This window comes from Acipenser ruthenus, chromosome 17, assembly GCF_902713425.1.
Source record: "Acipenser ruthenus chromosome 17, fAciRut3.2 maternal haplotype, whole genome shotgun sequence".
Taxonomy (NCBI): Eukaryota; Metazoa; Chordata; class Actinopteri; order Acipenseriformes; family Acipenseridae; genus Acipenser; species Acipenser ruthenus.
The window spans coordinates 9,943,406-9,960,484 of NC_081205.1; the positions used below are offsets into that span (position 1 = coordinate 9,943,406).

The 17,079-nt window shown below is 42.1% G+C and overlaps 1 protein-coding gene across 2 annotated transcripts in view; it reads left to right on the forward strand.

Annotated features, from left to right (window-relative positions):
- Positions 1–15,808, forward strand: part of llgl2 (LLGL scribble cell polarity complex component 2) — a 30,777-nt gene extending 14,969 nt beyond the window's left edge. For both annotated transcript variants that reach the window (XM_034038609.3, XM_034038608.3), the window contains exons 4-26: positions 984–1,065; positions 2,381–2,496; positions 3,589–3,747; positions 4,135–4,297; positions 4,630–4,762; positions 5,450–5,504; positions 5,722–5,876; positions 6,411–6,628; positions 6,732–6,799; positions 6,892–7,045; positions 7,319–7,423; positions 8,150–8,442; positions 9,265–9,412; positions 9,514–9,664; positions 10,140–10,256; positions 10,709–10,875; positions 11,180–11,444; positions 11,834–11,984; positions 13,063–13,100; positions 13,600–13,647; positions 14,420–14,462; positions 14,836–14,897; positions 15,117–15,808. In XM_034038609.3, coding sequence (XP_033894500.1) covers positions 984–1,065; positions 2,381–2,496; positions 3,589–3,747; positions 4,135–4,297; positions 4,630–4,762; positions 5,450–5,504; positions 5,722–5,876; positions 6,411–6,628; positions 6,732–6,799; positions 6,892–7,045; positions 7,319–7,423; positions 8,150–8,442; positions 9,265–9,412; positions 9,514–9,664; positions 10,140–10,256; positions 10,709–10,875; positions 11,180–11,444; positions 11,834–11,984; positions 13,063–13,100; positions 13,600–13,647; positions 14,420–14,462; positions 14,836–14,897; positions 15,117–15,121 — 2,896 coding nt within the window. In that variant the 3' untranslated portion in view covers positions 15,122–15,808. The remainder of the gene's footprint in view (positions 1–983; positions 1,066–2,380; positions 2,497–3,588; positions 3,748–4,134; positions 4,298–4,629; positions 4,763–5,449; positions 5,505–5,721; positions 5,877–6,410; positions 6,629–6,731; positions 6,800–6,891; positions 7,046–7,318; positions 7,424–8,149; positions 8,443–9,264; positions 9,413–9,513; positions 9,665–10,139; positions 10,257–10,708; positions 10,876–11,179; positions 11,445–11,833; positions 11,985–13,062; positions 13,101–13,599; positions 13,648–14,419; positions 14,463–14,835; positions 14,898–15,116) is intronic.
- Positions 15,809–17,079: the final 1,271 nt, after the last annotated feature.

The following is a 17,079-nucleotide window of genomic DNA, read 5'->3' on the forward strand; positions in this document are numbered from 1 at the left end:
CAGATAAATGAGTAGAACAGCGAGGCATTTTGTGTTTTGTATTTTTTTCTGCTCTCTTGCTCTTTGGCTGCTTGCTTGCTGAGTGACTCCACAAGGTCATTGTCTTCTCATACAGACGCAGGGTCGCTCTCTCATTATTCATTAACCAGAGATATCGCCGCCTTTCCACAGATCCACTGTGGATGAGGCAGGCGGCACTGGGTGCTGTCCCCATGCTTATTTGTTGAGGAGTTGCAAGGAGTGCCTCTGTGCTGCAGGGAGAATTGGAGACTACTACCTGTAATGTAAGACAGGTTCAAAACCCATACTTTTAAACATAGAACCACCCATATTAATCGTGAACAGGAATTCTCGTAACAAGGATTCAAGAATGTGTGTACAGGTAGAGTGTGTGTGGTTGCTATGTTTTTTTCCCATGGAATTGCACAAGCAGCACACTTCCCACCTCCATGGCCCGCCTGCTGCCTAGTGGAACTGCCAGTTGTGGTCAACTTTTATTCATTGGTAGATAAACCTGTATATAAAAAGGAATCTGTGGTATACAGTGTGCAACTAAAGGCTGTGTTCTACTGAAAGCTTTTGTTTAAACAAGCTTTTGTTACGCAATAACCTTGGCAGCATTCATCTAGTTTCTAGAAATGTTTTGAACAGAAAAGTGATGCCACACAAGCAGGATATGCAGGCACTGTGCATGCTCACCTCCAGTATGGTCATGTATGATGCATATGTACATTCATATAGTAACACTTGAACATACTCAAAGCTCTGCACTGTTCCGCAAGTATCACAGATCGCAATTGCCATTGAAATAAGACTTGCTTAAATAATTGATATAGAAAAGAGTGACTGAGAAAATGTGGGTAGTCCCTCACTAATCTTCAGTAGCTTTTCCCTGTGAAGTACTGTGTGTTTTTCTCTGTGATGATCATGCTTTTGTGTTACGCAGTGAAAAGTGATGTTTCTTTAACTTGTGCGTGTGTCAGCTACGGGGCTCCAGGCGTGGAGTTCATGGGTCTGCATGAAGAGAATGCTGCGCTTACACAGATACATTTCTTACCACGGCAGGTAAGCCCCCTCCTGGGTTATAGATACAATCCAGCATTATATAACTAGTTGAAATGTCTGTAAAATTTTATCTGAGGCAATACAATGTTGTTGTAATAATGTAGTGAAATAGAGGGCTGCCTAATTTAATTTAATACGCAAAGGATCAATCAATCAGTGTATTTTACTTTGTTTTAATTGAAAAGCTGTGTTAACTATTATTATGTAATATTTTTCTTCATAAGAAAAACAGAAACAGCCATTTATTTACCATTCTTTTGTATATTATACTCTATGATGAAGAAATTATACTGGGTTGTTGTTCTCAGACTTGATAACAGGGAAGCAGAGTCAACCACCCGCACAGATGTAGTGTAGTTGATCAGCTAATCAGATTCACTAATGTGAATTGTTGAATTCCCTCAGCCCCACCTGGTAGCTGTAGAGAAGTAATGCAGTCTGCCTCCCAGAGATGGAGTAAGATTGGTTATCAATCTCAATAGTTTTGGTACCAGCTGTCTTTCTGTAAATGATCTGAGAGCCATGGTGGCTTAGCCTGGATAGGCAGTGGATGGATATGGAGACCCTGGCAGCTGGCATCATGCACTCCCCCTGGGGCTCCAATACCAGCTCGGACTTCCAAAGAAACTGGGGTGCCTGGAGCACGACAGGAAACCCTGCCCTTTGAAATCTCTCTTCCACACGGCACACATGCTGTAGAGTTCAAACTCCTGTCCTACGAGCTCCGCTTCTCCTCAGCATTCTGGTACATACAGCTAAGGCCAAAAGTTTTGCATCAACATATAGAATGAACTAATTTTGCTTCATAAAGTCAAATGAAACCTGCTGAGTAATGTTACGTTTACATATTGAATTGCATACCACATTGTAGTTTTCCATATACATAATAATATACATACTTGTACTTAAATCTAACGTGCTGTAGTACTCTGTGATATCTTTTTGTAGTTTATTTCATTTACTTAATGTTAAATAAGATATAAATTTATATATATATATATATATATATATATATATATATATATATATATATATATAATATAGTTATATATTTTTTTATTTTAATTGTCTTAATCCTAAAATTCTAGGTGATGCAAAACCTTTGGCCATAGCTGTACTTCATAGTTCAATAAGAGATAACGATTCTAGAAACTGAACTTGAAGGCAAAGAGCTATTTTGTCAGGAGCCAGAATGTTCTTTCTGAAAAAACAATCGCGCCATTTTGTTACTTCCACTGCTGGTATCACATGTGTATTATATAAAAATACAATGAACTGAGTGAGTCAGTGTGTCTGTCTCTCTCTTCTCTCCCAGAGTAAGCTGGTGACGCTGCTGGATGATAACAGCCTGCACTTGTGGACGCTGCGCAATCATGAGGGGGTTTCTGAACTGCTGGAGGAGGGGCGCTTCACACTGCCGGGACCGCCAGGGTAGGAACTCTGTACGCCTGCACACAGACAGAGTTACTGACTGTTCAGCACATGTACACTGACTCCCTGTATACTGCACACAGACACAGAGTTACTATCTGTTCAGCACATGTCCACTGACTCGCTCTATACACTGCACACAGACACAGCTATTTACAGTTCAATGCATGTACACTGACTCACTGTACACTGCACACAGACACAGAGTTACTGACTCTTCAGCACATGTACACTGACTGTCTCTATACACTGCACACACAGTTACTGACTGTTCAGCACATCTACACTGACTCTCTCTATACACTGCACACAGACACAGCTGTTTACAATTCAATGCATGTACACTGACTCACTTGTACACATGGTTAACATGTAATATTTATTCGAAACATAATTTAATAAATATCTAATTTGTTTCCCAGGGATGTATCGGTACAATACTGCCTTTGTGAAATGACAACATCAATGGCAACAGGGAATGGGCTTGTCATAACACTGAAATCTCAAACATTGAACATGTTTTAATTTTGCTTGAAACGTCCTGTCTTGGATACGTTTGTTGGGGGGGGTGGGGGAGAGCTATTTTAGTGCACTGCTAAAACCCACACGTGTTATGATTTATAGCCTTGATTTGTATTAATTTTGATCATTTTTGTAGTAATAACTGCAGAATGAATTGTCTGTTTTGGTCCATTTAATGGGGTATGTAGTTAATCAACTTATACACCACTGAAGTCATTGCTGGATTTTTTTTAGAGCATTTTACAGTACCAGGAATCTAACTGGATTTCATCAACCACCCCAGGGATAACCACAGATAGGTGGTTGAAACAAGTGGTTTCACCTGTGCTATAAAAACCAGCTAGGGCTTATCCTGCAGAGGGAATGGTGACCCTTTTGCCTTTAATATCTATCCCACAAGTACAATGGTAACTCAAATATTATATGTTTACTGTAGAACTGCTAGTTAATTTTGTCCTAGATTATTTCTGCAGTGGTACATTATTTATTACTGTCTGTCCCATTAAGTGTAGTTTGAGTGCAGTCATCCTCTATATTTTTATATGTAACTTTTTGCTATGTGGTCCACAGGGCCCCTCCCAGTGTTACACGTGTGACGTCAGTACTGGCCCACTCCTCTGGGAAGCTGCTGTATCTGGGCACAGAGGGCGGCCATGTTTTCGTTGTAGAGGTGCCTGTCTTCAGGGAGCTGGAGGAACGCAATATCAGTGTTGAGGCTGTTCAGCAGAGGTGAGCTTGTGTTAAATGGGGGGGAGGGAGACATCGATTGTATGCACCTTCCTTGACATTTTGTAAATCATTTTATCTGTGTTGCATATTTACATATAAAATAATTGTTTTGGAGGTCATCTCAAAGGGGTCCTTTTTAAAAGAGCTCTCTCTTTGTTGTTTTACACTTTATAAAACCTGGTTAGTTTTAACAGTATAGAATTGTTCAGTAGATGTAAGTGAAGTGACATATACGGAGAATGGTTATCGGTGAGAGCAATGTATTTGCCACCAAGATAATATCCTGGTGTTTCTGGTTCCAGACAAAACATGTAGCTTATCCCTTCAGAGCAACACAGTTGTACTGTATTTTACACTCGCTTCCACTCTCTTGAACCCATGTCTCAGGGTCCCTGAGGAGTATGTGGGCCGTCGAAATCTGGAATCTGTGGAGGCCTTGACGGAGAATCCCCAAAACCCTGACCAAATCCTAATTGGTTACAGCCGGGGTCTTATGGTGCTATGGGACTTAGAAGGAAGCCAAGCCACGCATCACTTTCTGGGGAACCAGGTAACTGTCTGTAGTGATTTGCAGGGGTTTTAATTATGGGGGAAGACACAGGGGGATTAACATATCGCACATTGGACCAAAAGGTTGTCGTTGTCTTTGACTTTGGTTATTTAAGTTGAAATGAAGAAACATATTTGCATTAATGATTCGGCATTATATGTGAAAAAGCTTGCTTGGCTCACAAAACAATTACTTGAGAGGATGAACAAACTAGCAACAGGGTTACAAAGATGTGTGGGTTTGCATGGGTATGGATTTTTTACAAGCACATCTGTGCGATACCAGTAATCATGGCTCTCTCCCTCCCTCCTCCCAATCCCTTGGTGTTACAGCAGCTGGAAAGCGTGTGGTGGAAACGAGATGGGTGCCAGATCATCAGCTCCCACAATGACGGCAGCTACTGCCAGTGGCCAGTGTCCAGCGCTGACCGCCAACCCAAGCCTGACAAACACGAAATGCCTTATGGTGAGGCGCAGAGCAGAGTGCTGGCCTAGTCTGGGTGGCTGTTCCTGTTCCAAGGGAGAGGGGCAGGCTTGACAAGAGAATGGCCTGAAGACTGGGTGGTTTGGTCAAGTAGTTACAACTGTTGACCAGGATGCAGTGTATCCTAGTGGTTAGAGCTGAGGGACTGGGAGGCAGCTTCACAGAGAGGATAAGGGCTATAGAAACAGTTAAATTGGTTTTAGAAAACAATGGCTTACAGCTATTAATAATTTGCCACTATACATTGATATATAGATAGAACAGATTGCTGCAACAGTCTTTTGATTAGTTCAGTAAAAAAGCAACCAAAGTGTTTTGAAAAAGCAAGTACTATCATTAAACACAAAAAAATATCATTGTATTAAACAGTTGAAACAGATATTACTACACATGTTCTTAGTCAGGATTCGAATGTTTATTTTATGTAAATAATGGTTCATTTCTGTGGCGCGGGTTTTAATTTTCCCTTTTGGCATGTATGCTTCTGTGGTGCAGGCCTGTGCTGTGTGAACTTGGGTTAATAAGTGCTGATATAAAGAAGGATGCTGTCATTGTGCCATTGTATTCCGTCATTCCTGTGCTTCACTTTAGTGCCCCATATATATTTGCCTCACTGTTGTTGTTTTCTCTGCCCATGTGGTTCAAGTGCTCTCTCTTTTGCCCTTGCAGGTTCCTTTCCATGTAAAGCGATTTCCAAGATCCTAATGCTGACGAAAAAGCAGGGGTAAGCTTTCCTACCTTGGCGCATCCTCGATTTTTTTAACTGCTGGAAAATAAACTGGGTTTCATGCGCGCGTCTGATTTGAAATGTATACATGGCTTCATACCCTGGTAGTTTTGCTCCTGCAATCCGTGACACAAACTTGTGCATACAGCTGATCTGTCTGCTTTCCCGTGCTCCTGATGATGGCTGTATCTATTCCTTGTTGACTGTTTTCCAGCTGTCCCTTTGTGATCTTCAGCGGAGGAATGCCGCGGGCCAGCTATGGAGACCGGCACTGCATATCTGTCATTCACAGCAAGAAGCATGTGGCTTTCGATTTCACTTCACGCATCATTGACTTCGTTGTCATTAACGAAGGAGGGGAGGAGTCAGGTAGGACTGGCACGAAACCCCCCCAGTCTGGGGAAGGGGGAGTACAGTGCATGTTAACAAAGGAGGGGAGGAATCGGGTAGGACTGGCGCGAAACCCCCCCAGTCTGGGGAAGGGGGAGTACAGTGCATGTTAACAAAGGAGGATATCTTAAGAAAAAAATATCACGACAATCACTATGTTTTTCTCAGAAACAGCCCAGTACATAGTTTTCATAAAAACTCACTCAAATGTAATATTGTATCCTGAACTCTTCTAACACTGCATAATCTTTAGTCTCTGTTTGTATTTATTTAAGAATACAACAAATAAACTATTTAACTAGCTATCCTAAGGTAGTCTTTCTGCCACCTTTGCAGTTGAAGTTGGCTTCAAGTCTTAAGTAGTGTTGCATTCCAGATACACGTCCAACCTCATTTTTCATTAGTGCAGATCTATAAAAGGTGGGTGTTAATGAATACAAATGAGTTCAGGTTCAGGGTTCTGTGTGAGTTAACTCCAGTGCCCTTGCTCACACTGTGTAACTGTCTCTCCAGAGTATGATGACCCGAGTGCCCTGGTGGTTCTGGCAGAGGAAGAGCTGGTGGTGGTGGACCTGAAGTCTGAGGGCTGGCTGATGATCCAAACCCCATACCTAGCCCCCCTGCACTGCTCAGCCATCACCTGCTCCCACCACGTCTCCAATATCCCCCTGAAGCTGTGGGAGCGGATTGTGGCTGCCGGGGAGAAGCAGAACACCCACTATTCACACATGGTACACCTGCACTGTTATTGTACAATTGTTCAACAGAACAATCACATGCCCTCCAACTTCATTGAATTTTACAAAGTTGCTAGTAACCTCTTTGTTTCCACAGCCTTGGCCAGTGAATGGAGGGCAGAATAAAGCGCCAGACCCTCCCCAGAGAGACCTGCTTCTCACAGGGTAGGTCTGATATATACAGCATCCTGATTTCTTTTACAATACTGCTTTGTCTATTTGAGATTTGTGTTTTCACATTTTGTTGTCTCCTGCAGACACGAGGATGGGACAGTGCGTTTCTGGGATGCCTCAGGTGTCTGTCTGTGCCCTCTCTACAAACTGGGCACTGCAGGGGTGTTCCACACAGATGCAGACCCCAATGACAACATGAACCATGCAGGGGAGGGGGAGTGGCCCCCTTTCCGTAAGGTATGCCTTCTTCATACAGACAAAGAATAGGCGATTGCAGGTAACCATATCTGAATCTTATGACACCTTTCTGAACTGGATATCGGTGATGGTGCAGTATGTTGTGTTTAGGTACACTATACACTGTTGTGTTTTATACGCTACCTGCTACCGAGACAAACTAGCACTCCCCTAATAAATCAGCAACCTGAAACAAGCCAAGATTTAACTCGTGTTGTTACAGGGGTTTGTTCTCAGTGTGTTGACACTGGCTTCTTATCTCTCTCTCCTCAGGTGGGCTGCTTCGACCCTTACAGTGATGACCCCCGGCTGGGCATTCAGAAGATCCACCTGTGTAAATACAGTGGCTACCTGGCTGTGGCTGGCACTGCAGGGCAGGTGAGCTGTCTGCCCTGGAGATCAGGTTTAGTAACTCGGCACCAAAAAAGAGCCAGTTAGGTCTGTGTAATAAAACCAAAATCTGGGTTCAAATGAAAGGCTGGCAACACTTACTATATAGATCCTTTTTTTGTCGGAGGTTGACAGCAACACCCCCTATGACCTGTTGTGGTAGTCCTAGAATCTTGTTGTTTGTTTGTGGGTGCCAGGTTGCATTTTTCTGTGGAGAGTAGCTTTCCATAGAGGCAGTGTGAAACGAGCAAAGGACTTTATAGCAGCGCTGAAATTGCACATGTTGAAACAGTCTGCTATGAAAAAATACTCCTAACAATAATCAATGAACTAACACTGCTGGTTTAAGATGGTCTTGTGCACTGGAAACATTTCTCAGGTCAAACATGTGTAAGCTCCAGTAATGAGCAATGCTATCACTTGCAGTTTAAGTAGAAAAATAGTCTGAAGAAGTCTGCTTTTGCCACAGTGAAAATGAACACATACAGTTTCATGTTATCTGACAAAGTTGCGCATGTTCACTGTATTAGCTGCAACCCTTCTACCTCTTGTCGGATCAGTGGCTGCCTTTCATCCAATTTACAGTATTATGCAACAGTTTTGATCCCATGTATGTTAGTAAATGTTTGCCCAGTGTGCAAGCTTTACATGCTCCAGATCCTACCTACAGTGGCAGTTTACAGGGGTCATGCATTTCTCCTGTTTGTGCTGCAGGTGCTGGTGATGGAGCTGAATGACGAGGATGCGGACCAGGTTGTGGACAGCTCTCTAGCAGACCTGCTCCAGGACCAGGAGGGGTTCCGGTGGAAGGGCCACGCACAGCTGATCGTGAAGGAGGAGGCAGTCCACTTCCCCCACGGCTTCCAGCCCTTCGCCCTGGTGCAGTGTCAGCCGCCCGCTGTGGTCACCTCCCTCATCCTGCACTCTGAGTGGAAGCTGGTGGCCTTTGGGACCAGCCATGGCTTCGGCCTCTACGACTACCAGCAGAAGAACAACGTCCTTGTCAGGTCTGAGGCAGTAACTTCATGTTTCGCCTGTTTTCAGAGGCCCTAATTTAGCACTAATCCTGGAGTACCCCACCTAAGATAACATGGTAATCGGGGTTCTGTGAAACCAGATATTAAAATAGTTCCTTTTAAAGAGGCTGAAGCTAGGTAAATAAATGGTATGATTCATTTCTAGTGGCAGTAGTTTTATTCCAGTTAACAAGGAGGGAAATATTTTTATTTATGTACCACAAAATTGTGTTTAGCCAAAGAAGAAAAGGTTGACAAAACAAAGATGATAGACATTTTTTTTCAATCATTGTTTCCTCATCCTTATAAAGTGGAATGTGACACTGGACCGGGGTTGATGCAGCCGATGGGAGCCCTCTGGAGCTGGTGTATAACACTGTGCTGCCAGTAGATTGTGCTTGCTTGAAGTGGTGTGTGTTTGACACGAGTACATTGTGCTTGCTAAAAAAGTTGTGTAGGCACGTGTTAGTGCTGGCAAAACCAACCTTCTGAGGACATAGACCATGTCCCTGTCATTTTTATACATACATCTCAAACATGGGTTATTTAAAACTTGGTGCAGAAGTTTATATTTTAGCCTCAGACTTAATTGTTGTGGTAGTCCATGCCCCTTGGAGAATTTACACTATATTGGAGTCGATGCAAACTTCTCATAAACACCATAAACAACCATTTGTCTGTATTCCTGTATGGTAGCCTGGATAGTAACTGTGTGTGTGTGTGTGTGAGGCTCCTGGAAATGTTGCTTGCAGTGTGTGTGTCCCCTCCTATCAACTGCTGGAAGGTGTAACGCTCCGTCTTCCCCTTATCCAGGTGCACCCTAAACCCCAGTGATCAGCTCGCCCTGGAGGGCCCCCTGTCCCGGGTGAAGTCAATCAAGAAGTCACTCCGCCAGTCCTTCCGCAGAATCCGTCGCAGCCGCGTGTCGGGGAGGAAGCGGCCTGTAGGGAACGCTGCCAAGGTGAGGAGGTGTTAAGAATATGGAAAGGGCTGGGGGCTGCTTCCAAGTTATTTTTTTCTTCAGTTGATTAGTCTCCCTCCCTCTCTGTTTCTCTGCATCAGGTGCAGGAGATCAATGCACAGATGGAGAGGGAGGCTCTCCAGGAGATGGAGCTGGCCCCAGTCCAGAGGAAGATCGAGGCCAGGTCCTCTGATGACTCCTTTACCGGGCTCGTCCGCACCCTCTACTTCGCTGACTCCTTCATCCGTGACAGTGAGTGCATGTGCAGGAGATCTCTACCAATTGTCACTACCTACTCCAAACAATCCTATTTATAAAATCTGATCTGATCTGACATCTGTATCAAATACCAATACATTATTTAAAATAGCAATAGGTATTTTTGTATGTGGATAAAAGATAAACCATACGAATAAAATAACTTTTCTATATCCAGTAACCAAACATTAACTGCATAATATCAAATACTAAAGCAATTCTGATATATTTTTCTTAAACAGTTCAGGAAACCAGAGTTTGTTTATTTAAACCGTGGTATGATACTTGAGGTGCTATAAAAATCTAAATTGTGTTATACTAAAATGTCTATGGGTGTAAATGATTTTTAGGTTTTTAACTATTTTTGTTTGTGCTTGTAACTTCAGCAACTTTTGCCAGTACCTCTTAAAATACCTCAAGGGATTTTATTGTGGTTAAAATAAATGTAATTGAAACTGTTTCCCTGCAGGTTCACACAGCACCCCCTCCCTCTGGGCCGGCACCAATGGCGGCTCTGTGTATGCCTACTCCCTACGAGTGCCACCTGTCGAGAGGAGAATGGAGGAGCAAATCACAGCAGAACCTGGTGAGTGACAAACTGGGCGCTCAAAGACTTTGTTACTGGCTGTTAACCGACCAATATATATTTTGAATGATCTGAAATGTGTATTCATGCCATTTCAACTTTCAAATGTTCAAGACTAGTGCACACTTGGTTAACCAACAGAGAAATTAGTTAAGATACAAGTACTTGTGACACAAAATCAGAATTCCAAAAATGATTATATTGAATAAATGTAATTTTATGGGGGTCTGTTTGGGGAAAATTACTCCACTTAGCCTAGGGTTTCTGGTTTTCAGCGTTTTACCTTTTGACCCAAATACAGTAATAAATCATTTACCTTTTCTAGGTGAAACATCACAAGACCTGTTAACCTGTGCAGCAAGTTGCAGAACATTTGGTACTTTTAGTGCACTATTAGGCTTTATGATGTTTCGGTGAAGCACCTGAGTACCTTTTCTCCCCTCCCCCCTCAGCTAAGGAGATTCAGTTGATGCACCGTGCCCCTGTGGTGGGGATTTTGATTCTGGACGGCCGGGGGGCACCCCTCCCTGAACCTCTTGAAGTGGCCCACGACCTTTCCCGGAGCCCCGACATGCATGGCTCACACCACCTCCTGGTCATCTCGGAGGAGCAGTTTAAGGTGAGCGGGTTGACAGGTGGGGGCAGTGTTGGAGGTCAGAGCCAAGGAACTGGGGGAAAGTGGGGTCTAGTGGTTAAAACTGAGGGAGTGACAGCAGTGTGGTCTTGTAGTGGTTAGAACTGAGAGACTAGGTGCAGAAGCCTATGGATTTGTCATTTCAGGTTTTTATTGTCTTTTAGATGATTTGCTGCTATATGCAAGATGGGCTGAGGATATTAAAAGATTGACCATATTGCACAGCAAAAACTACTAATCCCATCATAATTGTTTATGATAATTTAACTGCTCTCCTCTTCCCTCCTAGATGTTCACATTGCCCAAGGTGAGTGCCAAGATGAAGCTGAAACTGACTGCGATTGAGGGCTCGCGTGTGCGTAAAGTGTCAGTAGTGAGCTTCGTCAACAGCAAGGTGGAGGACTACAGCGAGAATGGGCTGGCAGTGCTGACCAACCAGGGGGACCTGCATGCCATCTCACTGCCCAGTATTAAGATCCAGGTCCGCTACAACTGTATCCGCAAAGAGGATGTGAGCGGCATCGCCTCCTGTGTCTTCACCAAGTATGGACAAGGTGAGATGAGGGCAATGCAGTCCACACGTGCACTGGGTAAAGACAGCAACTTGTCATCAGTGGGAGTTTGTTTTGAGTCCAGCTATGTATACCTGTGAATTAAGTTTGGTTGTCCTAACTTAGTCCTCATTGGAACTGGGCACCACTGTGTGCAGTCTTGAAGGTCAAAATCTAGAAATACATGGAAACCGAACCCTAAGATGAAGATCTGAGATTGGGCTTCCGTCATTCTTGCAGGGTAATGTGTGGAAGCTACCGTTGCCACTGCTCTTTATTCATACTCCAGTTGTGCTTCCAATCTTGCACCTTTCATCAATGAAGTGGTTGCAAAGGTTTTATTATGGGGTGCCCGCTCTCTCTTGAACATGTTCTTTCCCTTTCCTCTGCAGGCTTCTACCTGATCTCCCCGTCTGAGTTTGAGCGTTTCTCCCTGTCGGCCCGCTGGCTGGTGGAGCCGCGCTGTCTGGTGGAGGCCCCCCCTGCCTCCACCAGGCAAACCCTGAGCAGGGCAGCACCTGACGGGGCCGCTGTCAAGTCAAGGTACCTGTTTCGTTACGGAACAGAGATGCATGTCATGGTCAGGGATGTTCAACATGTCTGCGTTTTTTATTGACTTTGGTGAGGTGACTTTAACTCTTCCACTACCTCTGTTGTCTCCTATGACACTTGGGTAATGTGATCTGCCACATTTCAGTGATTTGCAGGTATTTCGCAATCACGTCTAGCATCCCTCCTTCTGTCTTGGTGCTGTCCTTACCCAACATGTGTTGAGTGAAAAATAAACAGACCTCCTTTAAATCCATCTTTAGGTGACTGTATATACAGCCTTTTGCCACAGTCAGGCGTGGAGTTAATGCACTAGACTCTTAAGTGAGGTCATTGTCCCATCTCCCTGCACATTCAATTGACAAACAGTACAAAATACAGCCTTTAGAGCCCAATGTGGAGTGAACACAACTCATGTTGGTGACATTATATCTCAATAGAAAATGGATTGGGGATTTCCTTTCACCTGATTGTTAATTTCAAAACATAGAAGCCTGTGCCGCCTTTGGGTGGAAGGTGTCCCTGCTCAGATTTCCCAAAGACCAGATATTAAGACTGTTATTGAATAAGGGTAAAATTGTAGATGGTTGTTGTTTTTGTGGTTGTTTACAAGTTCTTTGGGGGGCACATCTTTACTATCCCCAGTAACACGCTAGTGTTCACTGTAGCGTATAATTTCCCCTTAAACATTTTACACGAAGAGTCTGTGATCTGATATTTCTGTTTCTTTGCATACAAACAAACATTTGTCTCCTTTAGTACCTTTTTGATAATTTACTGTCACAGGGGACTTTTTTCTTGATTTTGTTCCACTAATTCAGTAAAAATGTTACATCAAATGTTACATGGTGTCCCCTGTTTATTTTGATGAAGTTTAGGGTACTTTTATTTGAAAAACACACACTGCCTAATTTCTGCAACAAAAAAGGTGTTCTGTAAAACGGTAAATCCTACATTACTATTAATCTGTAATTGCTCAGCTGTCTTGGTATGATAAGATGATGTATATAAGAAGTTGTTGTAAAACAAAGAAAATTGGAAGATTTAAAGATCTCCTCTTTTTTTATTTCAGGGTTTCCACAACTGACAGTGATACCAGTGAAGAAGATGGTAGGTTGCATTTCCATTGCATTGTGTGATTTTAACCTTGAAATTTGGGATTATCCAAGTGTCTTTTTAAACTGATCGGATGATTAATCGATAAAAAGAAAATGTCAAGATTTAAACCCCTAATTAATACCCCTATATCTTTTAAATTGCAATGAAACTTGGTATGGACAGTCCCTAGCATGAGTTCTTACGGGACTCGCTTTTCGCATGTTAATGACACCTTCACCTATTAAAGACCTGTATCCTGGGATTCACTTGAATTCATTGGATTCCCTAGAACTGCATGGCCATTTCTTTTGATGTCACTGTGTGTGTGTAATGAGGATGTAGGTTGGGATGATCTGCTTTTTCCTATCCTTCTTTAAGTCTTAACATTTCCTGTTTCTACCTATAAGCAGTGTTGCATGAATGAAATCTAATGGATACACGTGTAAATACCCCTGAAGCAAGCAGTCCCTGCTGCCCAATCCCCTTTGCAAACCGTGACTCTCTATTGCAGGTCTCCAAAGGCCTCCTTTGATGGAACATGCATTACTCAATGATGAAAGTAAGAACTGATTACTTCTCTTAATCCTGAGACCAGTTATACAGGATGTGTTGGCATTGCGAGGCACCAAGTTATCCTGCATCCCAGTTTGTAGGTTACACTGTCTTTGTCTTTGTCTTCAGTTTTCTTACCTCTTCTAATCACTATTAGTCTCATCACTGGTCCCTCTTCATCTGTTCAAGATGCATTTTATACTTGGGAGATGCAGATATTTCAAAGGCAACACTACAGATTTATACATTGCTCTGGCTTCCTGCTAGGAAACCCCTTGTGCTGTAGCTCAGTTTCACGCCAATGTTCTTGCAGCAATAAGGACATGTGACCAACCACACAGGAAGTGATAAGATTGCACAAAAATGGTTTGAATATATATATAATTTTTTTTTTAAATATACACTGTTGCACTTGAAAATTCTTTCTCCAGAATTAGATGCATAAAAAACAAATTAAGTAAAAGACCATTGGTAAGCAGCACTCTTGATAAGACAACAGATAAAATGTGTACATATAAGTTAGAAGTAATGTCTTTTACAGCTACTTGTATTTTCATGAACCCCTAAGTAAATAGAAGTGTAAAAGGTATTCACCTGTGTGCACTGTTTCATGAAGAACATTCCCCTCAGATTTGGGGAGAATATTTGACCTATTGCGTCTGCACTCTTGGTTGTTTTAAACTCCTAATGTAAACCAAGATTGATTTAAAAGCAGTCTGAGAGCACGGCGAGGGCCTCTGTGCAGCTGCTGTAGGTCATTGTGTGCGTTTGTATTACAGAGGTGCTGTTGGAGATCCAAAGATCACTGGAAGGAGACAGGACGTAAGTACCACAGGCAGAAATACTACCAACCGAGTCATCAATATAGTGAAGGGCAGAGTTTAATACTAATAAATGTATCACGGTAAACTTTATCAAGGACATTTTAAAATATTCCTTTTGGCATGATGGCTAGGTCGCTTTATAAAATGTGATGATTTAAGATGTTTGTGCAAATTTTGTATTGGTATGTATTTTGTGACCATGAAAGTCGGTAATTCTTTTTTTGTGTGTAAAAAATAATTTGGTTATGCATTTATTTTGTCTGTTGCTATGTATTGCGTGTGCTGTGTAGATAGTGTTGATAACTGTGTGTGTGAACAGTGTTGACCTGAACTCGCGTGAGTGGAGCTAACCCGCACTCTTGACTTCTCAGGAGTTTTGTGGAGAAGAACTCGAAGAGGAGAACAGGAGGAGGAAAACTGTTAACTAATGGTGGTGAGTTTCTAGAGCACGGCTGGTGGGCTTCCTGCAGACTCCTTTGGCAGCATTGTCTATTGCCAAAAACTAATCATATATAGTGTCCCGATCACATAGTACATTTGAGGTGCCCAGGTATCATTTTATCATGAAAGATTAACAGCATGAAAATTATAGTGTGATGGATTCCATTGGTTTATTCAGAGTTGACGTACTCCCTTTCCTTATCTTTCCCAGAATGAACCGAGCCATGACTGGTACTGGTTGTCCTTTCATGCAATGCCATAACACTACTGATAGCCCCCAGGAGGGGGTGCCACTCACACAGATACTGTACAGGGAGGGACCCAGGACCAGCCCCAGTGCCTCAACCAACAAACTACTGCGTCTCCACCAGCTTTCCAACCTGAATGTGTCGCTCGTGTCTTTACTCCTGTCGGCATACAAGATCCATTTTTGCACAACCACTCCCCAAATGTGATGGGGGGGATTTTATTGGTAACCTTGTATTTGCAGCCTTCCCAGGCACACGGTTTGTAATCCTAGGAGGTGCTTTTCACTGCTGTGTAGCACATGTGTTTTGTATTTGGGGATTTTTTTACAGCTTTCTATGGGGGTGTTTTTAAATTTTTTCATAATGGAAATGTAATTTAGGAATGCGTGTTTTTAATAAGATCATTTTAGGCAAATGTTTAATATATATTATATATCTGTACTTGTTTTTTTTATTCATGGTTTTGGGTGGCTGCTGTACCCTTTTAGTAATCTGACAAGGACATATTTTGGTACTTCCGTTTATAAAATGTGGGGTATTTTTAGTGTGTTCTAGATTCTATTTTTTTTAGCAAATCAATGAGGATGGAAACCTTAATAATGAATCTTAACTTCACACTACATTCTGCAGATGGAATAAATATGTGTTCACAAGATGATTCTCTCTGGGTCTTTTTAATGGTATTTCAACAACATACATCCCATGTCACTGCTATACATTCAGTATGATGAAGTTGTTGATGATCATGACATATATATCAACAGTATTATAATTCATAGGGCTTCTGTTTTTCTGTTTTTATTATTTTATTTTTTGGTGCGTATTTTTAGCTATTTTTGGGTTGTGTTTTTGGGGGGGGGGCTTTTGCTTTTTATATACTGTATAAATTATTGTTTGGTTACGTTTTTCGTTTTTTTCTGTCGCAATATGTATAGTAACTCGACAGCACTTGCACACTTCAAGTGTACCTTCTTTCCTTTGATGTCTTCCACAATGAAATTCTTATGGTCACGGGCATATTCTTCTGGGGTTTTTGTGTGTTTAGGCGTTTTTTTACATTTTAGCCACAATTTGCATTTTTGTTTTAATTTCCACAAGCATGTAAATACTACCTATAGTACTGTAATATAACTTCTATAATCTCGAAAGCAAGAACATCTTGTTTTAAATCTCGCACGCGTGTTACAATCCTCCATTAGAAATGTAGGAATGTGCTGCCACACAGTAGTTGGGGTGGGTTTAAAGTATTCAGAACGAGATATGAGTCAGGAAGGAGGGACATTGCCCAGCTGCATTGGGAATGTTTTTATTTATTTTTTTCATAGGGAAAGGGGTCAAGTCAACGTGAATTGAGTAACCATTTCCAGTGTTTATTGGATATACACTGATTTCTTTTTTTTTGTATTGGGGGGGGGGGGGGGGGTATTTGTTTTTTATTGGTTAAAACTGAAAATCAGAAGCCCTAATAGTGTAGAAAAAGAACTGGCAGTGAAATGTTAATCACAATTTGATCAGCAATTCTCTAGATGAATACAAAAATCTAAGTATGACACAGACAGATATTTCCAGAATCCATTATTCTCAGTTACGTGTTATGGGTGAGTTTCATTAAAATTGGAGAAGTGGTTTCAGATATGTTACTGCTTCAGCTTTGAAATTGAAGTGTGTGATTAGTCGATTTTCATGTCAACGGTCACCTTTCTAGTCAACTATTCTGTGCTAAGTCTAGCAGTCAATATTGAATGTATTTTTTATATTATCAGTGGCATTTGGGAATGGCATTTTCAAGGAGTATCAGTTGAATTGGAAATATTTTAAGCAGGATAATCAACTCAGTGGTGTATCAGTTTGTCAAATAATCAACTGGATTATTTACCGAGTCACTTATCGTTGTGTATCCCTTACAGACACCCTACACACATCTCC